Source organism: Ursus arctos, unplaced genomic scaffold (assembly GCF_023065955.2).
Source record: "Ursus arctos isolate Adak ecotype North America unplaced genomic scaffold, UrsArc2.0 scaffold_36, whole genome shotgun sequence".
Taxonomy (NCBI): Eukaryota; Metazoa; Chordata; class Mammalia; order Carnivora; family Ursidae; genus Ursus; species Ursus arctos.
Genome location: NW_026623050.1, coordinates 460,460 through 484,258, shown reverse-complemented (window position 1 = coordinate 484,258; position 23,799 = coordinate 460,460). Strand labels below are relative to the sequence as shown.

Sequence of the window (23,799 nt, the reverse complement as noted above, 5' to 3'; positions counted from 1 at the left end):
CTATATTCCCAGGAGCTAGTACTGGCTTATAGAGAGTGAGTGGCTCCTGAAAGTTATTCAGTGTTCCCAGGTCCTAGGGCCACCGCCGGAATCCATGGGGCACACAGAAGTTATGCTGTCAGCACAGCACACCTGAGTCTTGCCTTCCTAAGTAAATGCTGGAGTACCTTGGAGGTGTAGTTCCTTGGAGACCCTATTGAAGTCCCATGCTTTCCTGCTTTCAGTTGATCTGGGACTAAACCACTCACCATCAGCACAACTTAGATGGGATTACCTGGGCAGGTTATCCGCCGAAAGCGATAACCACATTGCCATATTAAGCAAATCCTTCAGGACCATTTCTTGGTCCAATGAATTCCTTCTCATTAGAGGAGAGATGTGATAAAGACCCCTTGTGACCAGAGAAGGATTACAGTTACCACCTGGTCTCCCACTAACCATGTTAGTTCCTTCAGAAGGTGTTCTAGACATTCGCAAACTGGCATGTTAGAGGGTTCTGGTTTCTTCAGAACAAATGCTGCTGGTGGACCGCTGGCTACCCTGACCAATCAGACGACGAGAATTGTACAAAAGTCTGTCCTGCTTACTAACCGTTAACCACCCAGACTAAAACAAGGTGTCCCACGGATCCCTCTTGACCTCACTCTCAACCCTTCCGCTCAGGCACCGCTCCATTAACCTCTTCCTCCATGGCTATCAGAGATTTTGGATAGAAACAGAGGAGTATTCCTTTGAAGAGAAACTAGTGCAGGACTTGGCTGTAAGTACTGACTCAGCTGGAAGTAGATATGGGTGTGAATGAATCTGACTTTTGTATTCGTGTGTGTGTTCTAACAGTTAAACATTCACAAAGAATCAGGCGTATCAGTTTGGGGAGAACTAACTATAAATTATCAGAGGAGGCCCTGCTAATGGCCATAAGAGCCAGAGGATGAATTTCACTTGGAGGTGCTAGTACTGTTATCATCCTCATCATCATTATTAACAACTAATGTTTCTTGGGACACGCAGCCATGCGATGGAAAGTTCATGCTAAGTTAAGTTTTGAGCACCATCAGCTGCAAGAGGCCACCCCGCCCTACCAGGCTCTGCATTTCTGGTCAGCAGCTCTGCTTTAGGGAAGGCACATATGAATCCCCTTCCTGCATCTTACGTTTCTGTATCCAGCCCTTCAGAAAATTTGTCATGCCCTGTTTCTAACAGACTTCATGCTCTAAAACGCCTTAAAACAACATACAAGGGGGAAAACCTTACTGCAGAAGCACCGCAGAGACTCATCATGGTACAGACAGAAAATAAACCCTTCTCTCCTTTGGCCAACCCTTGGTTCTTTTTTTTTTTTTAATCCTTTTTATTTCTCCCATTTATTTTTTCTCTTATCCCTTACTCTCTGTTAATCTTGTTCTGTGTGTCTCATACTCAGTCTTTCTCCTGTTTCTTTCTCTTTTCCTATCTCCCTCTGTTTCTTTTCCTTCTCCCCTCTTTTTTGCTTTTAATTCTTTCTCTCTCATTTTTCTCCCATTTGTCTTCTTGCCCTTTGTTCTTTTCCTATAGTACCATCAGTGAGAATGACAGTTCCTTGGTTTTCCCAGTTCCTTGATTAGTGTGAAGTTGACAACAAGCATCACTTCAGCCCTCCACTTCTGAGCCAATCACTGAGCCTGTGTAGTTCTCACCAATTTACTGAATATGGTACACCCTGCAGGCTCTGCCACTGCTCGAAACTCACTTTTACCTCCTACATCAGACGCTATTTCCTTTTCTGTAAAAGGAGATTGAGGAAAGATTTAATGAAAGGAGAAGCTGCAAGGATTGCAGCTCAGGATGGCATCTCTCAGGAACAATAAGATTTTTAGAATCAGCAGTGAAGTTAGGAAAGAAATGGTTAGCTGGGTTGAGTCTAGGATAGTATCAGACCCCAGATGGCCCCGGTGCCTTATAACTTTTGCCCCATCCGTGTTTCCAGCCCAGCTCTCCAAGAGAAATTTCAGGTATTGGCTGAGAGACCCAGCCTCTCAGGGGACTCTCCAGAGCTTCCCTCCTGAACTTGGGTGCCCAGGGCTTGCATGAGAGTTCTGCTGGGGGGGGGGTGGGGAGTGGTCTGCAGCTCCTACCCTATGGTCAGGCTTTTGCTTTTCCTTTCATCTCGTTTGTACCTAAAATTGCAATGTTTCTTTGATTGGCTGAAAAATATATATATTTGTGTCCCCAGCCTTGCATCCTTAGGGCTTCTTGTCCTGAAATAAACATATGACAGAGTGGTGTCTCTTTGTGCTTTTATCGGATGCACTCTGTGCTTTGCGCTTTACCTTCTCTTTGTTCGCATGCATTTGTGGGGCATGTGCTGAAATCCATGCCTAAAACCTGTCTGCATTGGTTTGTGCAGAAATCCCCCAAGGTGGAAGAGGAGGAGGAGGAGGAGACAGAAAAGCAGCCAGATCCACTTCATCAGATCATTCTCCATTTTAGCCGCAATGCTCTCACGGAGAGGAGGTCAGCACCACCAGAGCTCCCTGCTTCTCCCAGGCACGGTTCTGCCAGCCCCACACCTTCGTCTCACGGATGGCAGTGCCTGGAAAGGGGATCCCAGATTTGAGCACCCCTCCTTGCTGCCCTGTTTTTTGGCCATCAAGAAACATCTAGGCAAACTATATAAGCCACAGCCCTCTTGTCGTCTCAGCCAGACATGGAGGCTAAAAATTAGCCTGAAACTATAGCCTTCATTCCTGAATTCCATCAGCCAATGCTGATTCAGATTTTCAGAGGGGTTTCTAAGAATCTGGGTAGGGGAAGGAGTTTTCTAATTAATTCTCTGGTACCTAGAACTTGAGATCTCTGTGGCTCTTAGTCTTTTCTGCTGGGTCCAAAAAGTAGCCTGCTAAATATCTCCTCCATTCTTTCCAGCAAATTGGAAGATGACCCCTTGTACACGTCCTATTCCAGCATGATGGCCAAGGTACACCTGCGTTTCTGCCCATCGTCTCAGTCTTTCTGTCTTCCCTTTTACCTCTGCGGACACACAGAAACTGTCATTTTGAACAGCAGGGTTTAGGACTCAGTCATGACCTGGGCTCCAGGCACCTCACAATTCATGTACCACAGGGGTGACATTAGCAAGCCATGCCACCGCCCTCGTAAGGGGGGCTTGAAGCTTAGAAACAGTGGGTGCCAGTGGCTCGGTCACATGGTAGTTCCAGGCCAGCTATGTGGAGTTTAGGCATACCTCCTTATGTTTCCAGTCAACATTGAGAGCACATCCAAAAGTTGAAAGTATCTGCAGGTGAAGGAAGTCAGCACATTTGGAAATAGGCTTTAGAAACTGGAACGGGATCCTAGTCCTCTGGCAAAGGTAGAGTGACATTATTCCTACGTCACAGAGAGGGACAGCAGCCTCCAGAAGGCTGGTGGTAAGGAAGAAACCTTCTTCCTTACCTTCTCTTCAAACAGGAAACCTTGACATCAGGCAGAAAGAGGGATTTGTGGGGTTACGGGAGCACCTGCTCCTTTACTCGCTGCACCACAGAGTCACAACGGGAAGGGGCACCTTAGGATTCACATCCTACGTATCTCCAGTCTTCTTGCCAAGCCCATGGTTCTCATGTAGAAAGGGACAGCCCCTGCCCTGTGGCTGCATGTGCACCAGAACTTTACCAGGTAGAAGAGTTCAGGTCTGTTGTTAAACCCTATAGGTCCCGGTTGACCGTGTGAGCTTGGTGTTCCCACTTCTCGTTTCTGGACCCCTTGGTAACTGCAATGAAGACATTTTGAGTGGACTGTTGCCCTGCAGTGGTCGAAATGTTCTTGATTTTACCAAGTGCTGAGGTCCTGAGGTGCCTGTGAACTACATCCTGTCCCCCGCCCTTGCTCGGTAGAACAGTCTCATTTCTTAGACTCACCTTTCTTTTGTCTCCTCCCTTCCCTCCTCCATGGAATCCAGAGTTGTCAGAGTGGGGAGGACGAAGAAGAGGAGGAAGACAAGGAAAAAACATTTGAAGTAAGTTTTTACCAAGATTGAAGACAGGGCCATCCACCAAAGCCAAAGCCAGCTGGCAGGCTTGAGAGGCGGGTGCTGACATGAACCACGTGCCTCACCCACCGCAGGTATCTGGCGGCAGATACACAAGTCTGAGCACACAAAGCATGCACGTTAGCCGTGGTTCTCTCGTCGGTCTTCCAGCCTAATGAAAGGTAGCAGGCAGGCAGTCCAACGGCAACCCCCGCCCCTGCCCCGTCACGGGTTGGTTCTTCTGGGAAATTACTCACTGCTCCCCAAATATGGTAGTAACAGGTGCCAGAGAATGACAAATTCAAACATCCAAAATTGAAAACTCAAAGCAATGGAGACTCTGGGATGGTTTTTGCATCACTATTTTATAAATGTCATTAATAGCAATTTTGATTTTGAGGCAGTGCGGGGCATGGAATCTCCCAAGATAAAACCATATTAATTTACTGGTATTCTCTCTATAGACAAAGTATGTAACCGTAAAAGTAAATTAATACAATTATGGTTCTGGAAGGCCTTGGCATTCTAGTATTCCATGTCTGGTAGGGTCTCTGTTAACAGTGATCTGAGCATTTTAGATAAATGGGTGTTTTCTGCATTCAGACAGGCTTCAGCTGACCCGTATGATGGAACATTGAAAACACATTTTAGCCTGGGGTCACGTCCTAGAATGAGAGTATTACAGGGGAATGGGCTATGTTTCCTACCAGTGCAAAAGGTAGAAAAGTCATCATCAAACTATGAGTGAATTGTGGGTGGACAGTTTTGGAAAGCTGCCGTAGTGTCTGGAAATCAACGTCAGAAGTCTTCTTTATCCAGAATTGTGTGTGCTGCCTTCCTTAGGCAAGTAAAGATTCTCTTGGCTTACCTTAGCATGGCAGACGGCCTGAGGATAAACAAATCTTTCCCTGCCTTATTTTTCTTTCCAGGAGAAAGAAATGGAAAAGCAGAAAACCCTCTACCAACAAGCGCGGCTGCATGAGCGTGGAGCCGCAGAGATGGTCCTTCAGATGATAAGCGCCAGCAAAGGTGATTCCGTGATTTTGTGGATAGGCCCCTGTCGCTCCCACAGAGACAGCATGCTGTGACGTGAGGTCGTTATTAAAGAACCCTGATAAAGCCCCGTCGATGTAATTAACCCTGTTTCCTTGGTGATTCAATGGAATCTTCACCGTGGCAGGTGAGATGAGCCCCATGGTGGTTGAGACTCTGAAGCTGGGGATCGCCATTCTGAATGGGGGCAACGCTGGTGTACAACAGGTACGGGGGACTCCCAGTGGGTCGTGCAGACTTCTCAGGGTATGCCCATTGGACGGCTGTCATGCTCCGGGGAAGAGGTGTTGGCTCCACTGCAGAGGGCCCACCCACAATCACCCTTGCTGGTGTTTGTCCTTAGTGGCCAATTATATCAGCGTAGCTGGGAACACAGATAAAACCAGAGCTGGGAGTTTATAGACAAATGTGTACTTGACAAAGACAGTTTACCCGGGGTTCAAGGCAAAAAACGTTTAGTTTTTTCATCATTAGATGATTTTTTGCACAGGGAGGGTCTAAGGGAAGTTTTCTAAGCCTAGGTTTGTATTTTAATCATTTTACCTGTTAGTGTCTTACCATGAATAAGGAGCCCAGTCAGTTAAATGGAGTTCATAACCCCAAACACCTGTTGTCTGTTCATTTGTTTGTTTATTCACTCAGTCGCGGTGTTGTGATTGCTGACTATGCACCAAGGTCAGGCTCTGTTCTGGGATGGAGGGTGTAGCAGTGGGTAATGCAGCTAAATACCCCTGCCACCGTGCATTCAGTGAGACAACACGCAGAAGCATAGTGTGGATTCCTGGCACATGGAATCCATTCAACAGTCTGAATTGAAACTGGAGACAGGAATATTCTGCTGTCTCGGGGGGCACTCCAGGCTCTGGCTGAAAGCATCTGTGTGTACAGAAAAGTGACATTTCAAAGACTTTTGGCATTTGGGAGGGTTATATCACAGTGCCCGTGAGAATCTCCAAATTTATAACTACCACTATTACATGTAATTTGTCCCAGCCTTTAACTCATCCCAAACAAATTTGTCACAAAAGAATTACCATTTTCTAAAACACCCTTCACTTTCTGTTCTCTTCCATCACCACCCCATCAGCTGATTTTTCTTGCAGGACCTTTTATTTTTTTTTTTTAAACATTTTTATGATGTCAGACAAAGTTCCTGCCTTCCCAGTAATGGAGAACAGAGAAAACAAAGTCTGATTGTGAAAGATACTGTGCTCTCAACTAGGCTTGTTACTGGCTGAGCTCCCTTGCTTCAGTGCCCCAAACTCAACTCATGACTTTCTCAGATTATACTTCAGCAACATTGTGCTAGATCACAGTCCTGATGTTTATTCCCACATGGGAGAGGCTTCAAACAGTAAATCTATGAACATCAAAGATCTACCATACTGCCCTTAGCCGAAATACCAGTGGACCTTTAGAAAATAAAATATCCAGAAAATACGTAAATAAAATGTCCACCCGAAGAGACTCTGGTTCCATAGGAAGAGGGCAGGTGGGGCTCAGGCCCATGGAAGGGTTAAATCCACAGGTGGTCCTAATGCCGACCCAACTTTACAAACCACCACCCTGGATGTGGCTCCATGTGACTGAGACTTGACGTTTCTCTATTACAATTGGGAGGGTCACTACTTGTGGCATAATTTACATCGCTCTTCCTTTTAAAAATGTGTCTCCCTTGTAGAAAATGCTAGATTACCTGAAGGAAAAAAAGGATGCTGGATTCTTTCAAAGCCTTTCTGGTCTTATGCAGTCTTGCAGGTAAATATGGGAAAACCACCAATAGCAATTTTTTTCTATTCAGAGGAAAGAGAAATGGGGTGGAGGGGGGGGACTACAGAATAAACTAGCTTATCATGGAACTGTTGAGGAAGGACTTACCTGCTTTAAAAAGCTAAGAGGATGGGTATCGTTCCTCCAGCCTTCAGGATTACATTCAAATAGCCTACAGAAGGGGAAATGTAATCTCCATTAGACAGACGGACACAGATACACACATGCACACACCTGGTTTGGTTTTTTAATCACCTTTACCTCCTTGTTTTGGAATGTTGTTTTCCTCAGAGCTAAGTATTTCTCCTAACATATATGCTCTTAAAAGTCAAACCAAAAAAGAATGGGAAAGAGGAGGAATGCCTCAGTATGACTCAAGGCTGTGTTTGCGTTAGATCTATTAGGGACTCTGTTCATCTTCATCCTTAACAGTCCTTTGAGCCTGAGTAAGTATTTGGTGGGTACATATTTTGACACCTGCATTTCAACAGAGGTACATCCTAACATGGGAACATTTTGCCGTAGCCTAAAAAACAAAGCATTCAACTTTCCACTTTTTTACCATGTGTATAAGCCTCCCCTCATGTCTGACCCCCTGACAAATGAACAGTATGTAGCCAGAAGTCATAGGTTACCATGCTTACTCCTTTCGGAAACAAGCCAGCAATCTTTCTAAGTGTCGGCTTATTCTCGAAGATTCATATGTGTTTTGAATAATCTGTAACTTGTTCTGAAAGAAATCAAAGTTATAATTATCTAGCTCATTTACCTCCAATTAATATTCTTAAAAATAGAGCATTAGATTTTCCACTTAAAAATTTGCAGGATGGACATACTTTCCTTTGGTGGACTTCATAATTTTGTTAAGCTTATTTGATGGAGTAAATATCGTATGTACCCTGGGGTGATAGGGAACATATTTGAGCTGCAGTACAATCCCTTTGTCTGAGCTCCATTTTTTGCCCACCAACAGCCAACTCGTTTATTACCTCTCTCAGGAAAAGAAAATGTAATATTGCCAGGCCTGACTCACTGAAGGTAAAATAGTACATGTGGACTCAGAATGGCAAAACTCAAGGCAGTTCAGTTCCATATTGCCCATAAAATTTTCAATTAAATTTCTAAGTGTTCTCTTAGTAGTCTGTAATACTTCATATTATTAACCTCATTTGTAGTGATGGCTTAGAGAGACAGGTGACATACCTTTAGAGGCCAAGTGAGTACTAACAGAAGTTTTAAGATATTTTCATGATTTTTGTTGATTATAAAAATAATACATATTGGTAAAATATTGAAGCATTAAGGAAATTGAAACATTTGAAATGGGTGTTTTGGAATGGAGTAAGGGTCAGACATGCCTGTTCCCCCGATAGTCTTCTGAATCAGAACTGCTCCTTTGAAGCGTCTTTGTCCAAAGATCCTACCTCCCTGCCCTCTTCCCTTGACAGCAAAGCTAAAATAGAAGGATGGTTTATTGAGAAGAACCTTTCTACAGCAGGACCCGGAAAAAACCAACAATATGGCAATAGGAATTTTCACTGTTTTCTCTTTAAAATGTATCCAAATTGCAGAATATATGTGGCTCCCTAAAAGGGGGAAAGAAATACTAGGCTTTTTCCCCTGACATCTTTCCAATGCAGTGGTCATCTCCTTTGCCCAGTGCTAAAGGGAAGGCAAAGTTTCACAGAATCTTAATGGATCCAGCCATAAGGGGCCCTAACAGCTATATTTTTGTGAGACCTCATGTTATGGTGTATGAAGCCTTTCAGATTGGGGAAAGAGAGTCTGTTAGAGAAATAGAATGAGCCCCAATTGGAAATAATATGATTATACATTTCCACCTTGTTGAGCTCTGTGTTTGTACTAGGGGTTCCTGGCTAAGTAGGATTTAGTGGTGGCTGTGATGGGGAAGTTCAGAGAAAGTGGGGACAAATAAAAGGCTAGCTTATTACAGGTTCCGGGACAGCAGTGCCTCCAGAAAGCTTAACCTTAGCTTCTGTTGGCTTCTGAATGATACAAGAATTCTAAAAGGGTGTGGCCCTTGTAAATCTGAACTCTGTAGCCCTTTCCATCAGTATTCATCCTGAGCACTAAAAAACACAGGTCCTTATGATTCACAGAGAAAATAGGTAAATGTGGGAGGTGAACGTTAATTAGTGCAGTTTAAAGTAAACTTTCTTTTGAGAAATTGTAGAAACAAATTATTCCTTCCTTATTTAGGAAACCTTTCTAAATCTTCATGCATAAGAAAGAACTCAAACTGGACAAACAAGGACAGTTGTTATAAGTTCTGACCCCTCTCCGTGCATGCCTGTGAGCTACAGGCATCCTTGGACAACGCTCTTGATGCAAATCAGGGAAATGCTAGACTTTCAACCACACTGTACTATGTTAGACCATTTATGACAACACAAGGACAAGATAGTCTTAGTCAATAGGTACACTGACGCTAGACATCCATTTTCCCAGTGTGCGTGGCCCTGAACCTTGTTTTCTCTTGTCTCTTACAAGTGTCCTTGATTTGAATGCATTCGAAAGGCAGAATAAAGCTGAAGGCCTGGGGATGGTTACTGAGGAAGGAACCCGTAAGTAACTAGTCAAGGTGAAGGCCATTCTCTTTCTGATTACCATAATTAACTCTTTCTGGTTAGAGCCCCTGCTCAGTGCTTCTTAATCTACAAGGACTTGCTCAAATTTAGCAAAATCTTCCCATCAGGAGCTTTGATAAAGGCTGGATGTATTCACAGAGCCAGCCTTAACTAAACACAGTTTATCATGGTGCTTATGGTTTTTCTTACTTTGCATTCTTCTGTTTTTCTCTTATCACCAGTCATTGTTCGTGAGCGTGGTAAGTTTGAGTTTCTGGCCCCAGTTGTCTACCGTATGTGTGAGTCCTAAGGGACCTTATTTAATTGCTGTAGTGCAGACACGTTTCTAGGCTTGGTAGTTGCATGTGAAGCTTAACACAGCAGTTTGACGCTTAATTAGAGAAGTGTCTTCCATCTGTAGAGCATGGGTTCTGAACTGTGAGCCATTACTGCCATTAGCCTAGCTGTTTTCCTTTCAAATGCATCTGGGGGCTCAGTATTTTAGCTTGGTTGGTCATTGTGTTCTGTAGTCTCGGTTCCTGGTTAATCAGATGTTTCCCCTTCATATAAAGTTCCCTTTCCGAACTGTTCTGATGCAGGCCCTTTGTCATTTTTGCAGTCGTTTGCCTTGGAAAGTGTTCTGGGTTGAGAAGCCAAACAAATGCTCACCAATATTCTGTTTTCAAGGTGAAAAAGTACTTCAGAATGACGAGTTTACACGAGATCTCTTCAGATTCCTGCAGTTACTTTGTGAAGGACATAACAGTGGTAAGTGGAACAGATTGATTTGTCAAAGGAAAACAACATTCAGGTGCCAAATTATGATTCAGCTCAGGATGCCACATTTAATACAACCAGCTGCTGACTCAAGGACAGCAGTTAATCCATTCCTCAACAAAGAGCTCGATGGAGCACCAACTTGAACTTCAGGGCTGATGTTATTTAGTGCCACCCAGGCTGAGTTGCTTCCAGAATCTTCAGATGGTGCATCTCCACACCCGCCCCTTTCTGTCAGGTCCCTCGGGGCTCATAAAGTCCACTTTCTGGCCTTACCAGGGTGGGAGGGCTCAGGGCAGAACTCTGTCCTGCAGGACCTGCCAGGACCCAAACAGGGTGCTCTTGTAAGGCTTTTCACACAGTACGTCTCTTCAGAGTTTAGCCAAGAGGGCTTGCTCAGCTTTCTCGGCGTGACGAGCGCTGGTTCTGACCCAGCGCTGGTGTTCTTAGACTTTCAGAACTTCCTGCGGACTCAGATGGGCAATACCACCACCGTAAACGTCATCATCAGTACCGTGGACTACCTCCTGCGTCTGCAGGTCAGTGGGCCTTGGACGGTGGCTTGGTTCACACACGTTTCCAGAAGCTTAAGACGGTTCCGTGGGGTCAGGACAGGCCCAGGGTCCAGTCAGGGCCCAAAAAGAACGGTGTTATAATCCATGTCCACACACTTATGGGAAGTCAAGTACCTAAAAATGTGTGTTTGAAGACTGAACTAGGGGAAGTGGTAAATATCCAATCATCTAGTTTAAAATGCCAGTTTACCTCAGTTTTGCCAGTGGAAACCTCACCACAACGCCCAAGAGGCAATACGTGGATGAAAATAGATTTTTCACTCGGTAAAAAAGATACAGAAGGTGATGGGAATAAGATGAGTCTACAAGTTCTTAGTGTTTGAGAAGTCACTCCGTTTAACTGCTTGAAGGAAAATCCAAATAATATCAGGAAAGTACACAAACATAAAAAAAAATGCTTTTCTCTGCTAAGTCTTCCCCCTTGCTCTGCCACGTAGCAGTTGTAACCTGAAGCAATCTGTTTAACCTCCCGGCGTCCCAGTGTTCTCATCTGTAGACTGGGTGGCACCTGTCCCATCGGGCGGTCATAGCGATGGAGAGATTGAATCTCTGCGGCGGTCAGAACAACAGCCGGCACTTGACGGAGTTAGCTCTTGTGTTGCTGCTCTTGGCCCAGGCAGTTGGATGATTCTCGTCATCACCTGTAGTGTCTGTTTTTCACTGGGAATAAGTTGTCCCGCATGGTGGTCACCCGTGTCCAGCTGAACACTGTCCTCTCTCCTCCCTGTTCTTCGTAGAGGCGTCTGTGCACTTCAGAGATGCTAGGGGTTAGATATCTCTGTGCTTTCTTCTAGGTTTCTGTCATAAGAAAGGAGTCATAGCAGTGCAGGGTTCCCTTGTACTCTTCCTGAACGTTGGCTTTTAGCTTCACTGACTGAAGTTTAAGAAGTACCAAACTTTCCTTGTTTGTTCTTAGGAATCAATCAGTGATTTCTACTGGTATTATTCAGGGAAGGACATCATTGATGAGTCTGGACAGCACAATTTTTCCAAAGCTCTGGCGGTCACGAAGCAGATTTTCAATTCTCTTACGGAGTACATCCAGGTACGTGCTGCAGAGTGCGCGCTCGAAAACAACATGTTTAGCGCTGCCATGCTCTGTATCCGCTGTGGCATGTTAGGGTGCCGTACGGACGAGCTTCCAGCACTAGCAGCGACAATGTGTACCAACAAATAGGAACCAGTGTGCAAGAGTACTTCAAGAGTGCTACTCGCTAGGAGAAGCTGCAGCCCATCGTCCTTCGTTGTGACCTGCTCATAGCATTGTCACACTCTATTTGCACTTATCTGGTTACATTTTCCTTTCCCTCCTAGATTGAAAATTTTGTGGGTGGAAAATTTCTTTTTTGATCTAAAGTTCTTCATTTCTAGCACATGCAGCACATCCTACGTATTCAGTAAGCATGGGGAGTAGAGTGGGGAAATAATTGATAGAATGAAGGAATAAAGGGATAAATGATGTTATCTTGAGTCTCGAGATTGAGAACCTATGAGATCCTACTAATTTGTCAGAAATTAACTCTATGGAAAACGTAAACTATGTCCAAAGGCAGTCAAATCTAGAATGAATTTCCAGTTAAATATTTAGATCTCACAGCATTCTTTCTCTGTTTACAACAGTCTCTGGTCATTGCCTACAGTGGTCTAATGACCGTACAAAGGAATAGAGGATGTACTCAGGCATAATTTGCTATGAAACCAGCAGCTATATCATAGTCCTCTGGGGTGCAGTATGAGATTTTTAAAAAACCATCGAATGAGTCAACCGGCACACTCCGACCATATTTGTTTATTAAAATAAACACAAAACTAAGACTATCAACTTGGAAAGGAGGATTTTAAGGGAGAGATCGATCCTTGTTTTACTCAAGGACCATAAGAGCATGGAGAGAAAAACGTAGAAACAGGTGACTGATCTGAAGTGTCACAGAACGTGAAATACCTGGGAAGGTCATTGAACAGATTTAACAAGAATTTGATTTGTTCTCTGTGGAAGCCATCCTAATCTGCAGACTTTCCCTGGGAGCACTTAACCCAAAAGTAAAAAAGAAACCTTTTTGGTGAATGTGAGTTTCTTACAACTGGTTTTGTCCCAAAAAGAATCTAGAGGCTTCTAGGGATTAGACATCAAATATACACGAACAGTAGTTTTTTTTTAAGATTTTATTTATTTATTTGAGAGAGAGAGCACACAGGTGGGGGGTGGGGGCAGAGGGAGACGGAGACTCCCCGCTGAGCAAGGAGCCCGATGCGGGACTTGATCCAGGACCCCGGGATCATGACCTGAGCCAAAGGCAGACGCTTAACCGACTGAGCCACCCAGGTGTCCCTCAAACAGTGATTTTTAAACAAGCTTACATGATTTAGGAAGGCAGGCAATACCTCTCATGCTGCCCTCTTCCCTGGGAATTCTGCCAAGCCTTTTCTCGAACTTGAGATGGTATCCGTGTTCTTTTTGGAAATTTCTTATTGAAGAGTGATTTGGAGATGAGTTAAAGGGTAGAAACAAAATATAAGGAAGAGTTAAGGATGAGAAATATAGGCAGAATGTGACAGAAGACTCTAAGGGTATAAAAAATATACAAAACGATCTCACTGCAGGGTGGGGAATAAGGTGCTGACCTAAGACACTTTGGGAGTACAGACTGTGAGACCAAAGGCAAAAGGAACTGTACATAAACACCTCAGTTGCTAAAGTTTTTCCCATAGGGATACGTGTTAATAATTCTGCAACCATTCTACACATGTAATGGAAATGAGCAGTTACGAAATGGCAGGAGCCAGGCTTCTCACTGTTGAATGGTCACAGATAAGCAAGAAGAAGCTAGGTGGCCCACGTGGAAATGCATTAGGGTTGGCCAACTAAAAGAGTTCCCAGGGGCCAAAACTGGAACAATTTGAGTGACAAAATAGAATAGTATTGGATTATAACCCAGAGCATAAAACGAATATGTGGAGTCCATATTAATGCAAATGAATGATTAAATATATAAGAAAGAATAGACAAATCTCCCATGTAGAATTCCAAATGATTTATTTTTTTTTAATGTTGAGTCAATGTGCAAAAATAGGGAAAGCTATTAAGATGGAAAATGAAAACCAGTAATGAAGTATTCCCTCTATGTTTGGCTTTCTGAGAAGATAGAGACGATATTATACCTACAGTTTAGGTTAATAATAAGAAAATCTTAACAGTAGTTGAACTTTAAGAATATATTTTTTAAAGATTTTATTTACTTATTTGACGGAGAGAGACAGACAGCACAAGCAGGGAGAGCAGCAGGCAGGGGGAGAAGGAGAAGCAGGGCTTGATTCCAGGACCCTGGGATCATGACCTGAGCCAAAGGTGGACATTTAACCAACTGAGCCACCCAGGCGCCCCTGAACATTAGGAATATTATTCACATTTTTTCACTTGAGTAGATAGCCATGTGATCATAGCATTTTATGCATAGCTTTGCCTGAAAACAATAGGGCCTGCTTTTCAAATTGTGGAAGCCTGGAGTTCCTCGGAACCCCTCTTAAGTCAAGGTGGAGGGAGAGTGGGCAGGCATATCCTTCAGTCCCGTTTCGACCAGAGCATTTCACTCTTAAATAATATTCTTCTTTGTAGTATTTTATTTGACGAACACACTCTGAAGCTAAAAGAAAATCTCTGAAAAATGACTGCACTGTGAAATTCCTGGTGGTTTTTCCTAGACATAGGTTCCTATACAGGGGGGCAAAAAGTAATACCCTGGAAAATAGCCATAAAATACGTGACTTTTGGAAGGAGCTGTCTGCTAATAGAAGCAGGTGTCCTGTGCACTGACTAGGGCGAGATTCAGAGCAGCTAATGATGAAATAAGTCTCCGTGAAATAAGGATGCCCTCCTCTCCATAGGGCCCTTGCATTGGGAACCAACAGAGCCTGGCTCACAGCAGGCTGTGGGACGCGGTGGTCGGCTTCCTCCATGTGTTTGCTAACATGCAGATGAAACTCTCTCAGGTACTGTGACCCTTCCCCGCTGTGTCATTGGTGAAATGCTAAATCACTCCCCAAGCCTTGGTATTGCCCTGTGTGGGTGTGGCTGCTGGACCAAATGGCTGGCCCAGCCATGCAGATGAGGTCTCACTTTTAAACCTGAGGGCTTCACTGGGCGATAGGAACGAATGCCTCCAGGGGGTGTCCCAGACAGGCTTTTGCATGGATGCAGCTTCCTTCCTTGTGTCCCCCCAGCCTACCCTTTACATAATTGCCTCAACACTCGCTTTTTATGATGCTCATCCCTTTTGCTTCCTTGTCACTGTTGTGTCAATTTATGACAATTTACCAGCCCCTTCTGGGTCTGTCAAATGTCTGCATGTCTCTGTAATTCATATATCCCTCCTCTCTCACCTTGGCTTCCCCTCCCTCCCTGTCTCTGCTTTTCCTTCTCACTCCCCATCTCTCTGGCAAGATGAATCAGAATTGCTCCGAGCATTTATTATGAACAAATAAATGGAGTGTATATAGTTGTCGATCGCCTCTCTCCATGGCAACACATGAGGGAGAACTTCAGGATGTGTTTCAGGCTGATTAGAGTAACATTTGCGGCATTAATTTAAGTAACGTGTATCTAAAATTTTCAAGGCTGTCACGTCTGCCTCCGCTCTTCTGGAATGTGCTATTTAACCCTTTCATTTTTCCCCTTTTGACTCTGGCCTTATGGGAGGAGAGAGTTCTTGGGAGCGCCGCTAATTTGGCAGTAATACGTCCGCTCCTGTGTCAGCCCAGACAGGGTGGTGCGGTGTGTGGAGGCTCTGGAGGCAGGAGCGTGGCCCTGCTACCTCTTCGCTGGTGACTTGCAGGAAGTCACTCCCCCTTCCTGGTTTTTGGTTCCATCGTCTGTGAAATATTGGGAATTAGAATAGATGATGAGAGGTCCCTTCCAGCTCTTCATACTCTGCACCTGTGATACTCCGTGTATAGCTTGAGCCAACGAAGAGGGCAGTCCCTCTGAAAGTTGAGAGACTCAACAAGAAACTGTATTTATGAGAGTCTGTACAAGCAGTGTGCCTCAGAACGCAGCTTTACATCTTACCCTCAGATTGCCCACCTCAGATCTTCCGAGGGTGGTTTTTCCTTCTGTGCCATCGAGTTTAAAACAGAGAGCTAACTTGGCGATGCCCTGTCTGCAAGGCTGAAATGAAAACCAATCAGACTAGTAGCAAAACCATCCAGAGGAATAGCCTCACTTCTGTAACATTTTAAGGGACCAGTGGCACCCAGATCACCACCAACTAGAATCAGACTCTAAATTAACCCAGAAAGAAAGGAGAACCCACTTGGTGATTAGAACCTTGACACCTTAATTGGATCGCAGTAGTATTCCCAAAAAGCTCACCTGATCATTCAGTATAAAAAACAACACGAACTAGTAGAACTACGTAACGGCTCTTTGGTGCATTGGGTTGTTCAGTAGTTTTGGACAAGTGGTATGTCTTCCACATTGTACTAATAAAAGGGAAACTAAAGGAGCTCTCTTGGATGAGTCCGGCTGCCGCGAGCCTCCCTGATGCTACAAACAGTGGATGATAAGACGTCCACAGACACAATGGACATGACCTTCACCTAACCTTTCCAGAGCAGGCTCTTCTTGCTCACTGCCCTATACTTTGCTGAGGGATCAGATAGCTCAGGGGTATCTCCTGTTTCTGTTCTAGGATTCCAGTCAGATCGAGCTGCTGAAGGAACTCTTGGATCTCCTTCAGGACATGGTGGTGATGCTTCTGTCCCTCCTGGAAGGTTGGGCTGTTTGGTATAACTAGGCATTCACACAACTGTAATTGGTCTGAGCACTAACCATACTAATCATGCAGATTATCCTTCTGGCAGGTCATTGATGCCATATGACATTGGCTAGAAAGCCAAATTCTCAGAAGCAAAAAAATGAGTGAGGGGCACATGGTCTGATGGACAAAGCCTGAAACCAACTCATTTTATGTTAATAGGAAAGCCAGAATGAACTGGGGAAAACCTCCAAGCTTTGCTCTTCCCTATCCTCTCCCTCTCCCCATTGCTTTCAGTACATCTGGCTGCCAGTGTGTATGCCAGCCATCTAGTTGGGCACCCTCCTAGGTCTAAGGGGATAAGAGGGGCACCACTTATCCCTATGTGTCCCCAATAATCTGATAACAAAACCACTTCCCGGGCCCCAGTCCAGATAAAAGGCACTGGCGTGGCCACCTCCTTCTCCCGTTTGTTACTTTCCCCCTTGGCTCCTAGTGGTGTAGTCTTTATGGCTTGCTGCTCCCTCCTGCCCATTTCCAAACCATCACGGTCAGGAAAGAGCCAACTGATTGGGCATACAAGTTTTCTAAAAATAGCTACCTGACCAGTTACAGGATGATTTGGGTTTATTTATATATTTGTATGTTTTTTTGAACCTGCCTCACAGGGAATGTGGTAAATGGAACTATTGGCAAGCAGATGGTTGACACACTGGTGGAGTCATCTACCAATGTAGAAATGATCTTGAAATTCTTTGACATGTTCTTGAAACTTAAAGACCTAACCAGCTCAGACACCTTCAAAGTATATGACCCAGACGGTAAAGGGATTATCTCCAAAAAAGAGTTCCAGAAGGCCATGGAAGGGCAAAAACAGTACACACAGTCAGAGACTGACTTTCTCCTTTCGTGCGCAGAAGCTGATGAGAACGATATGTTTAATTACATTGATTTTGTAGACCGGTTCCATGAGCCGGCCAAGGACATAGGGTTTAATGTGGCGGTGTTACTGACAAATCTCTCCGAACATATGCCAAATGATTCTCGCCTGAAGTGTCTGTTGGACCCAGCAGAAAGCGTACTGAATTACTTTGAGCCCTACCTGGGACGTATTGAGATCATGGGTGGGGCCAAGAAAATTGAGCGCGTTTATTTCGAGATCAGTGAATCCAGTCGAACTCAATGGGAGAAGCCCCAAGTGAAGGAATCGAAACGGCAGTTCATCTTCGATGTGGTCAATGAAGGTGGAGAGCAAGAAAAGATGGAACTGTTCGTGAACTTCTGTGAGGATACCATCTTTGAAATGCAGTTAGCCTCTCAGATCTCCGAATCTGACTCAGCGGACAGGCCTGACGACGAGGAAGAAGATGAAGAATTATCTTCTATGTTAGAAATTGAGGGTGAAGAGGAGGATGACAAGTCTTTTGAGTCTGCCTCTGCGTTTGCCATGGCCTGCGCCTCAGTGAAGAGAAATGTTGCCAACTTTCTGAAGAAGGCCACCCTGAAGAACCTCCGGAAGCAGTACAGGAAGGTGAAAAAGATGACCGTGAAGGAGCTGGTGAAGGTGTTCCTCTCTTTCTTCTGGATGTTGTTTGTGGGGCTCTTCCGGTTGTTCTTCACCATATTGGGAGGAGTCTTTCAGATCCTCTGGAACACGGTGTTTGGAGGGGGCCTAGTGGAAGGGGCAAAGAACATCAGAGTGACCAAGATCCTGGGTGACATGCCTGACCCCACCCAGTTCGGGATCCATGATGACACTCTGGATGCGGAGCGGGTGGAGGTGACTGAGCCAGGTGTGCCACCGGAACTGATTCACTTCGTGAAGGGTGAGAAGGGAAATGCAGAAGTCATGTCAGATCTCTTTGGATTCCGCCCAAAGAAAGAAGGCGGCTTAAAGCACGGGCCCGAAGGGGGCTTGGGTGACCTCTCAGAGATTATTGGCAAGGATGAACCCCCAACGCTAGAGAGTACTGTACGGAAGAAAAGGAGAGCACAGGTAAGCGTAAGTTGTTTCTGTCATCTCTTCTTTATGCCCAGAAATAGACTTGCAGTCAGTTCTGACACCAGTCCCCAAGGAGCCAACATCGTATTAGGTACCCGCTCTTCTACCCCCGATGCTGCAGGTCCGGCTCTGCCGTGTCTGCGAAGAGCAGCACTCAGATGGTTGTCTCAGGGTCTAGTTTCTGAATGGTCTTCAGTTTACATCGCGGAGACCAAACCTGACGGTCTTCCACGACTTTATTAGAAGGTTAGTTCTTACGGTGCACAGGTTCAGTGAGTGAATGGAAAGCCTAGAACACCAGGTGGAGGTTTCCCTCACTATCCAAATGAGAGTGTTCCTGTAAAACCTGTCATAAGCTGAAGTGGCATAAAGCAAAGAAGCATTTAGCATTTCATGAAGGTAAAAATCCTTTTTGGATTTCTTGCAGTTAACATAGGTCCTGGTGGAGGTCTTTCATAAAAGCGACGTGGCGTAAAGCCGATTTTCTGATGGTAGGAGAAACCTAGAGAGCATAAGGGGAGACCTTTCTTTTGAGATAATATTTGTGCAGTGTCACAAATGGTCCAGATGATATCATTTAGCTGACCATCATGCTTGGAACATTTTCATTCTTGAGATGCACCCACTGTCCAGTTTGGACTTTGAGTCAGTTGACTAGATTAAGGGAATAACAGTAATTCAGAGCCCCTTGGTCACGGAAAGTTCTGGGTGTTCCCCTCCATGGCAGCATCCAACTCACAGCATCATTCTAGCATCAAAAAGAATGTGGAGAGAAGTGTGAAGATGTCAGAGGCCAAAGATAATTTTTATTCATTTCATTAATATTTATTGAATACTTAATATGTGCTTCCCACTGTTTGGGGCTTTGAGAAGACAGTGGTGAGTGAGAAGTGCATTGTCCTTGTAATTTAGTGGAAGAAAAATGGACATTGTGGAAGTCAGTAGAAGCATGAAGAATGTTAGGAAGGAAGAATGCTAGGTAAAGGAAACGTATAGGAGAGATCTCACCTAATTTTGGAGAGTTCGGGATGGAAGCATCAGAACCATAGGCCTTCTTGCAATATGAATTTATTTACTCTGTTTTGTTCCCTGTTGTAGCCCCAGGTCCCAGACAGAGTTTGATACATAATAGGGACTCATTTAAGGCCTGTTACGTACCAGGCTGTGTTCCTAGGGTCCATGGGAATACATTGCTTTACAAGAAAGACAACACTTTTGCTTTAATAGATCTTAACTTCTAGTGGAAGAAGACAACAAATCAATAAGACAATTACCATTTGTGACACATGCTGAAAGAAATGTACAAGGCCACCTGTTACAAATTGAATATGGGCCCTACTATGAATAGAATGGTTAAGGAGACTTCCGAAAAGGTGTCACCTGAACCAAGTCCTGAGGATGGCAGGCACAGGAAAGACCAGTCATACTCCAGGGGGAGAAGTGGCTTGTATAAAGATCTTGGTGCAGGGAAGGATTTGGAATGTGCCAGGAAAGAAAATGAGGTCTGGCTATTCAGGTGTAGGAAGTAATGAGCCAAGTGGTACAAGACAAGGATAGGGAGAAAGGCCATGATCACATAGGCCTTGTAGGCCTCACTGAGGAGCTTGACTTTTATTCTAAGTGCAGTGGTCATCAGTCAGAGGGATTGGGGTAGTGGTTAAGAGGATTGAAGACAAGGCAGGAATTCTGTCTGGAGCAAGCAGGTTGTGGATTGTACCCGGTGTGATCTGTGTCCCATCCCTCCCTGACCCCGTGGGGCAGTAGGACCAGTGCCGGGGGTCCTAGCACAACTGGGAGTTGAGTAATAGCAGGGCAACTGGGTTTTGAAGTTTGCAGTCTTTGCGTTGGCATTGCTCCAGAGTAGTTTACGCTTACATCCCGCGATCCTGAGGAAAGCAGAGGCATTCTGAAAACAGAAAGCCAGGAGACGTGCGACCAAGGAGACGAAACAGCCAGTGCTATATATGGCTCGTGACCGCGATCTCCTCAACTTGAGGGAAACTTAACTGATTGTTATTTTCGTCCAGGCAGCAGAGATGAGAGCAGCACATGAAGCAGAAGGGAAAGTGGAGCCAGAGAAGACAGAGTGAGTTCTTGGTGGCCTCGGCTGCTTGCAGTGCTACGGCAGAGTTCTTGATGCCATTGACTTTTCTTTGCTGTGCTAAATAGAAATCTTGATTTGTCTTAATACAAGAAACAGATACCGTGCAAGCCCTGGACACATTTCTTTTTACCCCAGCTATATAATAAACACGTTCTATTAATCACGTTAACTTTGTCAGTGCACCAGTAGATCAGAATTTCACCATCTGGCCAAATATTGAACACCCACACTTAGCAACTTCATATAATGCTGGTGGTTTTATCTAATATATTGAATACATATTACACGCCAGGGTCTGAGCTAAGGTGTTTTGTTTTGTTTTGTTTTGTTTTTAAGAGCAAGAGTGCGTATAGGGGAGAGAGGGGCAGAGGGAGAGGGAAAGAATCTCCAGCAGACTCCCTGCTGAGCTCAGAGCAGATGCGGGGCTCCGTCCCACGACGCTGAGATCATGGCTTGAGCTGAAATCAAGAGTCGGACACTTAACGGACTGAGCCACCCAGGCACCCAGTGTGCCACGTTCTTTTGTACAGTATCTCAATTCCTACCACAAGCTTAAAAGAATAGGTATTCCTACAAATTCCAAAAGTCTTAAAAAATAAAGGACCACTTTTCTGGAGGGAAAAAAAATTGTTTAGCCCCATATCAGAAGAGGAGTGCAAACACATTTATAACTGACTCACCCCTATGACCGCGGCTTCTCAAAGCGGCATCGCTCATTAAATGCAGAGTTGACATCCAGGCACCATGGGTGATACAGACTTGAAGTTCCCACCCTCCAGGAACAATGACAAGATTTATTTTTAATTTAGTCTCCCTCTCTGGGCCAGACCTCCCGCTGCCCTTCTGTGCTGATGGGTCTCTCATTCCTACAGCCTGGAAGAAGGGGAGAAGGAGGTTATGGCCAAAGAGGAAGAGCAAGCCGAGGCCCTGTGGACAGACGTGACAAAGAAGAAGAAGCGACGGCGGGGCCAGAAAGTCGAGAAGCCGGAAGCCTTCATGGCTAACTTCTTCAAAGGGCTGGAAATCTATCAGACCAAGTTACTGGTAAGCGATCCAACCCTGGCCTGGCACAGACCTCAGACAGCGGCCACATTCCGCTTCACTGTTTGATTCTTTATGCTCCTTCCTCTTTCTTATTCCTCCTCCTTCCTCTTCTCCCTCTTCTGTCTGGTCTTTGTTTGTTGGAGGCAAAGGAGAAGAGAGTAACCTGGGCAAAGCCAAGCGCTCCAGCCCCTCCACCTAGCCCGGGATGCCCGATGCTATCCGCAGGAGGGCGCAGAGACCGCTTCCTAGCTGGTCCTTCATGTGTGTCCTGTGCAGACTTGGCTGATCCTAGCCCAAAGTTCAGAAAGAGTTGGGTCATCTGGGACGCAGAGAGAATATGGCTCTGTTAGGTTATTCCACATGCAGCTAGCTCGCAGCATAGCTCGGAAGGTCCTTTCTCTGACATATTTCCCAGTGAGGGACAGTTGCTGATGGCCAGGACAACACCACTGGGGAGAGCCCCTCCACAGAGGGCTTGAGAGCTTTCCCCAAGGAGCTACCATTCCATTCCTCAAGGGCGGGATTTTCTGGGGAAGACGACAGTGGGAATGCTGCCCCCTGAGAGGACAGAGGCAGAGGCTCTGTGACTTACAAAGGGACAAGGACTCTAGGTCACAGACTGGCCGCCTCCACGCTGGGAGCTATAGGGCTCTTCTGTGGGCCTCGAATACTCGTAATTTCCAAATACACTGCTATATGCGTGGTTCCACTCATACAACACACACACACACACACACACACACACACACACACACACACGAACACCTTCGCAATAGCATTTGAATACTCTGCTGGTGGCGTATTTAGGCATTTGGTTCCCTGAGGGATAACCCAGAGCAGGGCTCCCTTGAGCATCGTTCTCAGCTATTTTTTTTTAATCAGTGTCCCTGATTCCTCCCCAAGTAAGTCGCAACTCCAGGATTGTCTTAGAAGAGTGTGACCAACAAGTAGGACTTTTCCCGTGTACATCTCTTTCCCTTCTAAAACTCTTCGACTCCTGCCTGTGCTTTCCTTTGCAGCATTACCTGGCCAGGAATTTCTACAACCTGAGGTTCCTCGCTCTGTTCGTAGCCTTCGCGATCAACTTCATCCTGCTCTTTTACAAGGTGAGACCGCATTCAGGACTTATTTGCTAAATTTACTATATATTTTTTAAAATCATAACAGAATGTATGCTCTTAATTAGAGCAAAAATGCTAATATCTAAGGAGATATCTAAGACCTTGGCTTCTAAAGGAATATGGTCTTTAGCAGCCTGGAGAATGGAGACACTGCTTGCCAGGGAAGCCAGTTTCGGGCACTATTTCCGGAGTTCAGGCTTGTTCTAGTCACTACTTCATACACTCTCCAAATGTGTGTTGGGTACCTCCCATCTGCTGGACCCTGTAGTGGGCACTGCATGTATTTCAAACTGAATAATAAATATAGTTCTTTCCTTAAAGGATAAGGTGAAAGAAAGCCTTTATCATTGGCCCCTAAGTTAGAACCATTATGAAGAAGGAATTAACAGTAGTTGGTTTTTGGATATGGGAACAGAGGGACTGATCAGGATAAATAAAGATTTTGAACACTGATAAGTGGGTCTCGTAGACCATAGGCACATAATGTTAGTGGAATGAGTGAATGATAGGTCCTGGATTCTCGACATCGTCTTTAACTGGCTATCTTAACTTTTGCCTCTCTCCCTTTCTATCTAAAACCACCACTCTAACTTTTATAAAACCTGCTTTTACCTACATCACCCTACCACTAGGTGAAACAAGTAATCGCTGTCTGTTGCCCATAGAGGAGAAACGGAAGTCTGTACAGGGGTGTGACAAAGCTGAGGTTTAAATGTACCGAGGTTGAAGTGACTGTCACAGTCATCCAGGTGAAGGGAGCCAGCAGGTGGTGGAGCTGCAGGCAGAGAGCCTCGCAGGTGTAGATTTGGGGGTCATCTGTGTCATAATGGCAGTTGAAGCCATGAACATCACAGGTGTTTGGAAAGAACGGAAAATGTCGAGTGCGTGTGTGCACACGTGCGTGCACTGGTACACATGCGTGTTTGTGTCTCAGCCGCCTCCCCAGGCCACGGCATTTCAGAAGTTACCTCCCGTGGCATAGGGATCATAGCATAGATAGTACAGCGTT

At 45.1% G+C, this 23,799-nt stretch overlaps 1 protein-coding gene across 1 annotated transcript in view; it reads left to right on the top strand.

Moving 5' to 3' along the window:
- Window positions 1-23,799, top strand: part of RYR3 (ryanodine receptor 3) — a 586,345-nt gene that overhangs the window by 543,107 nt on the left and 19,439 nt on the right. The window contains exons 77-92 of the mRNA XM_044392456.3: window positions 2,387-2,493; window positions 2,905-2,956; window positions 3,938-3,994; window positions 4,936-5,035; window positions 5,187-5,266; window positions 6,741-6,817; window positions 9,341-9,414; window positions 10,105-10,185; window positions 10,645-10,733; window positions 11,686-11,814; window positions 14,652-14,756; window positions 16,454-16,535; window positions 17,188-18,515; window positions 20,549-20,607; window positions 21,498-21,669; window positions 22,689-22,775. Coding sequence (XP_044248391.2) covers window positions 2,387-2,493; window positions 2,905-2,956; window positions 3,938-3,994; window positions 4,936-5,035; window positions 5,187-5,266; window positions 6,741-6,817; window positions 9,341-9,414; window positions 10,105-10,185; window positions 10,645-10,733; window positions 11,686-11,814; window positions 14,652-14,756; window positions 16,454-16,535; window positions 17,188-18,515; window positions 20,549-20,607; window positions 21,498-21,669; window positions 22,689-22,775 — 2,679 coding nt within the window. The remainder of the gene's footprint in view (window positions 1-2,386; window positions 2,494-2,904; window positions 2,957-3,937; window positions 3,995-4,935; window positions 5,036-5,186; window positions 5,267-6,740; window positions 6,818-9,340; window positions 9,415-10,104; window positions 10,186-10,644; window positions 10,734-11,685; window positions 11,815-14,651; window positions 14,757-16,453; window positions 16,536-17,187; window positions 18,516-20,548; window positions 20,608-21,497; window positions 21,670-22,688; window positions 22,776-23,799) is intronic.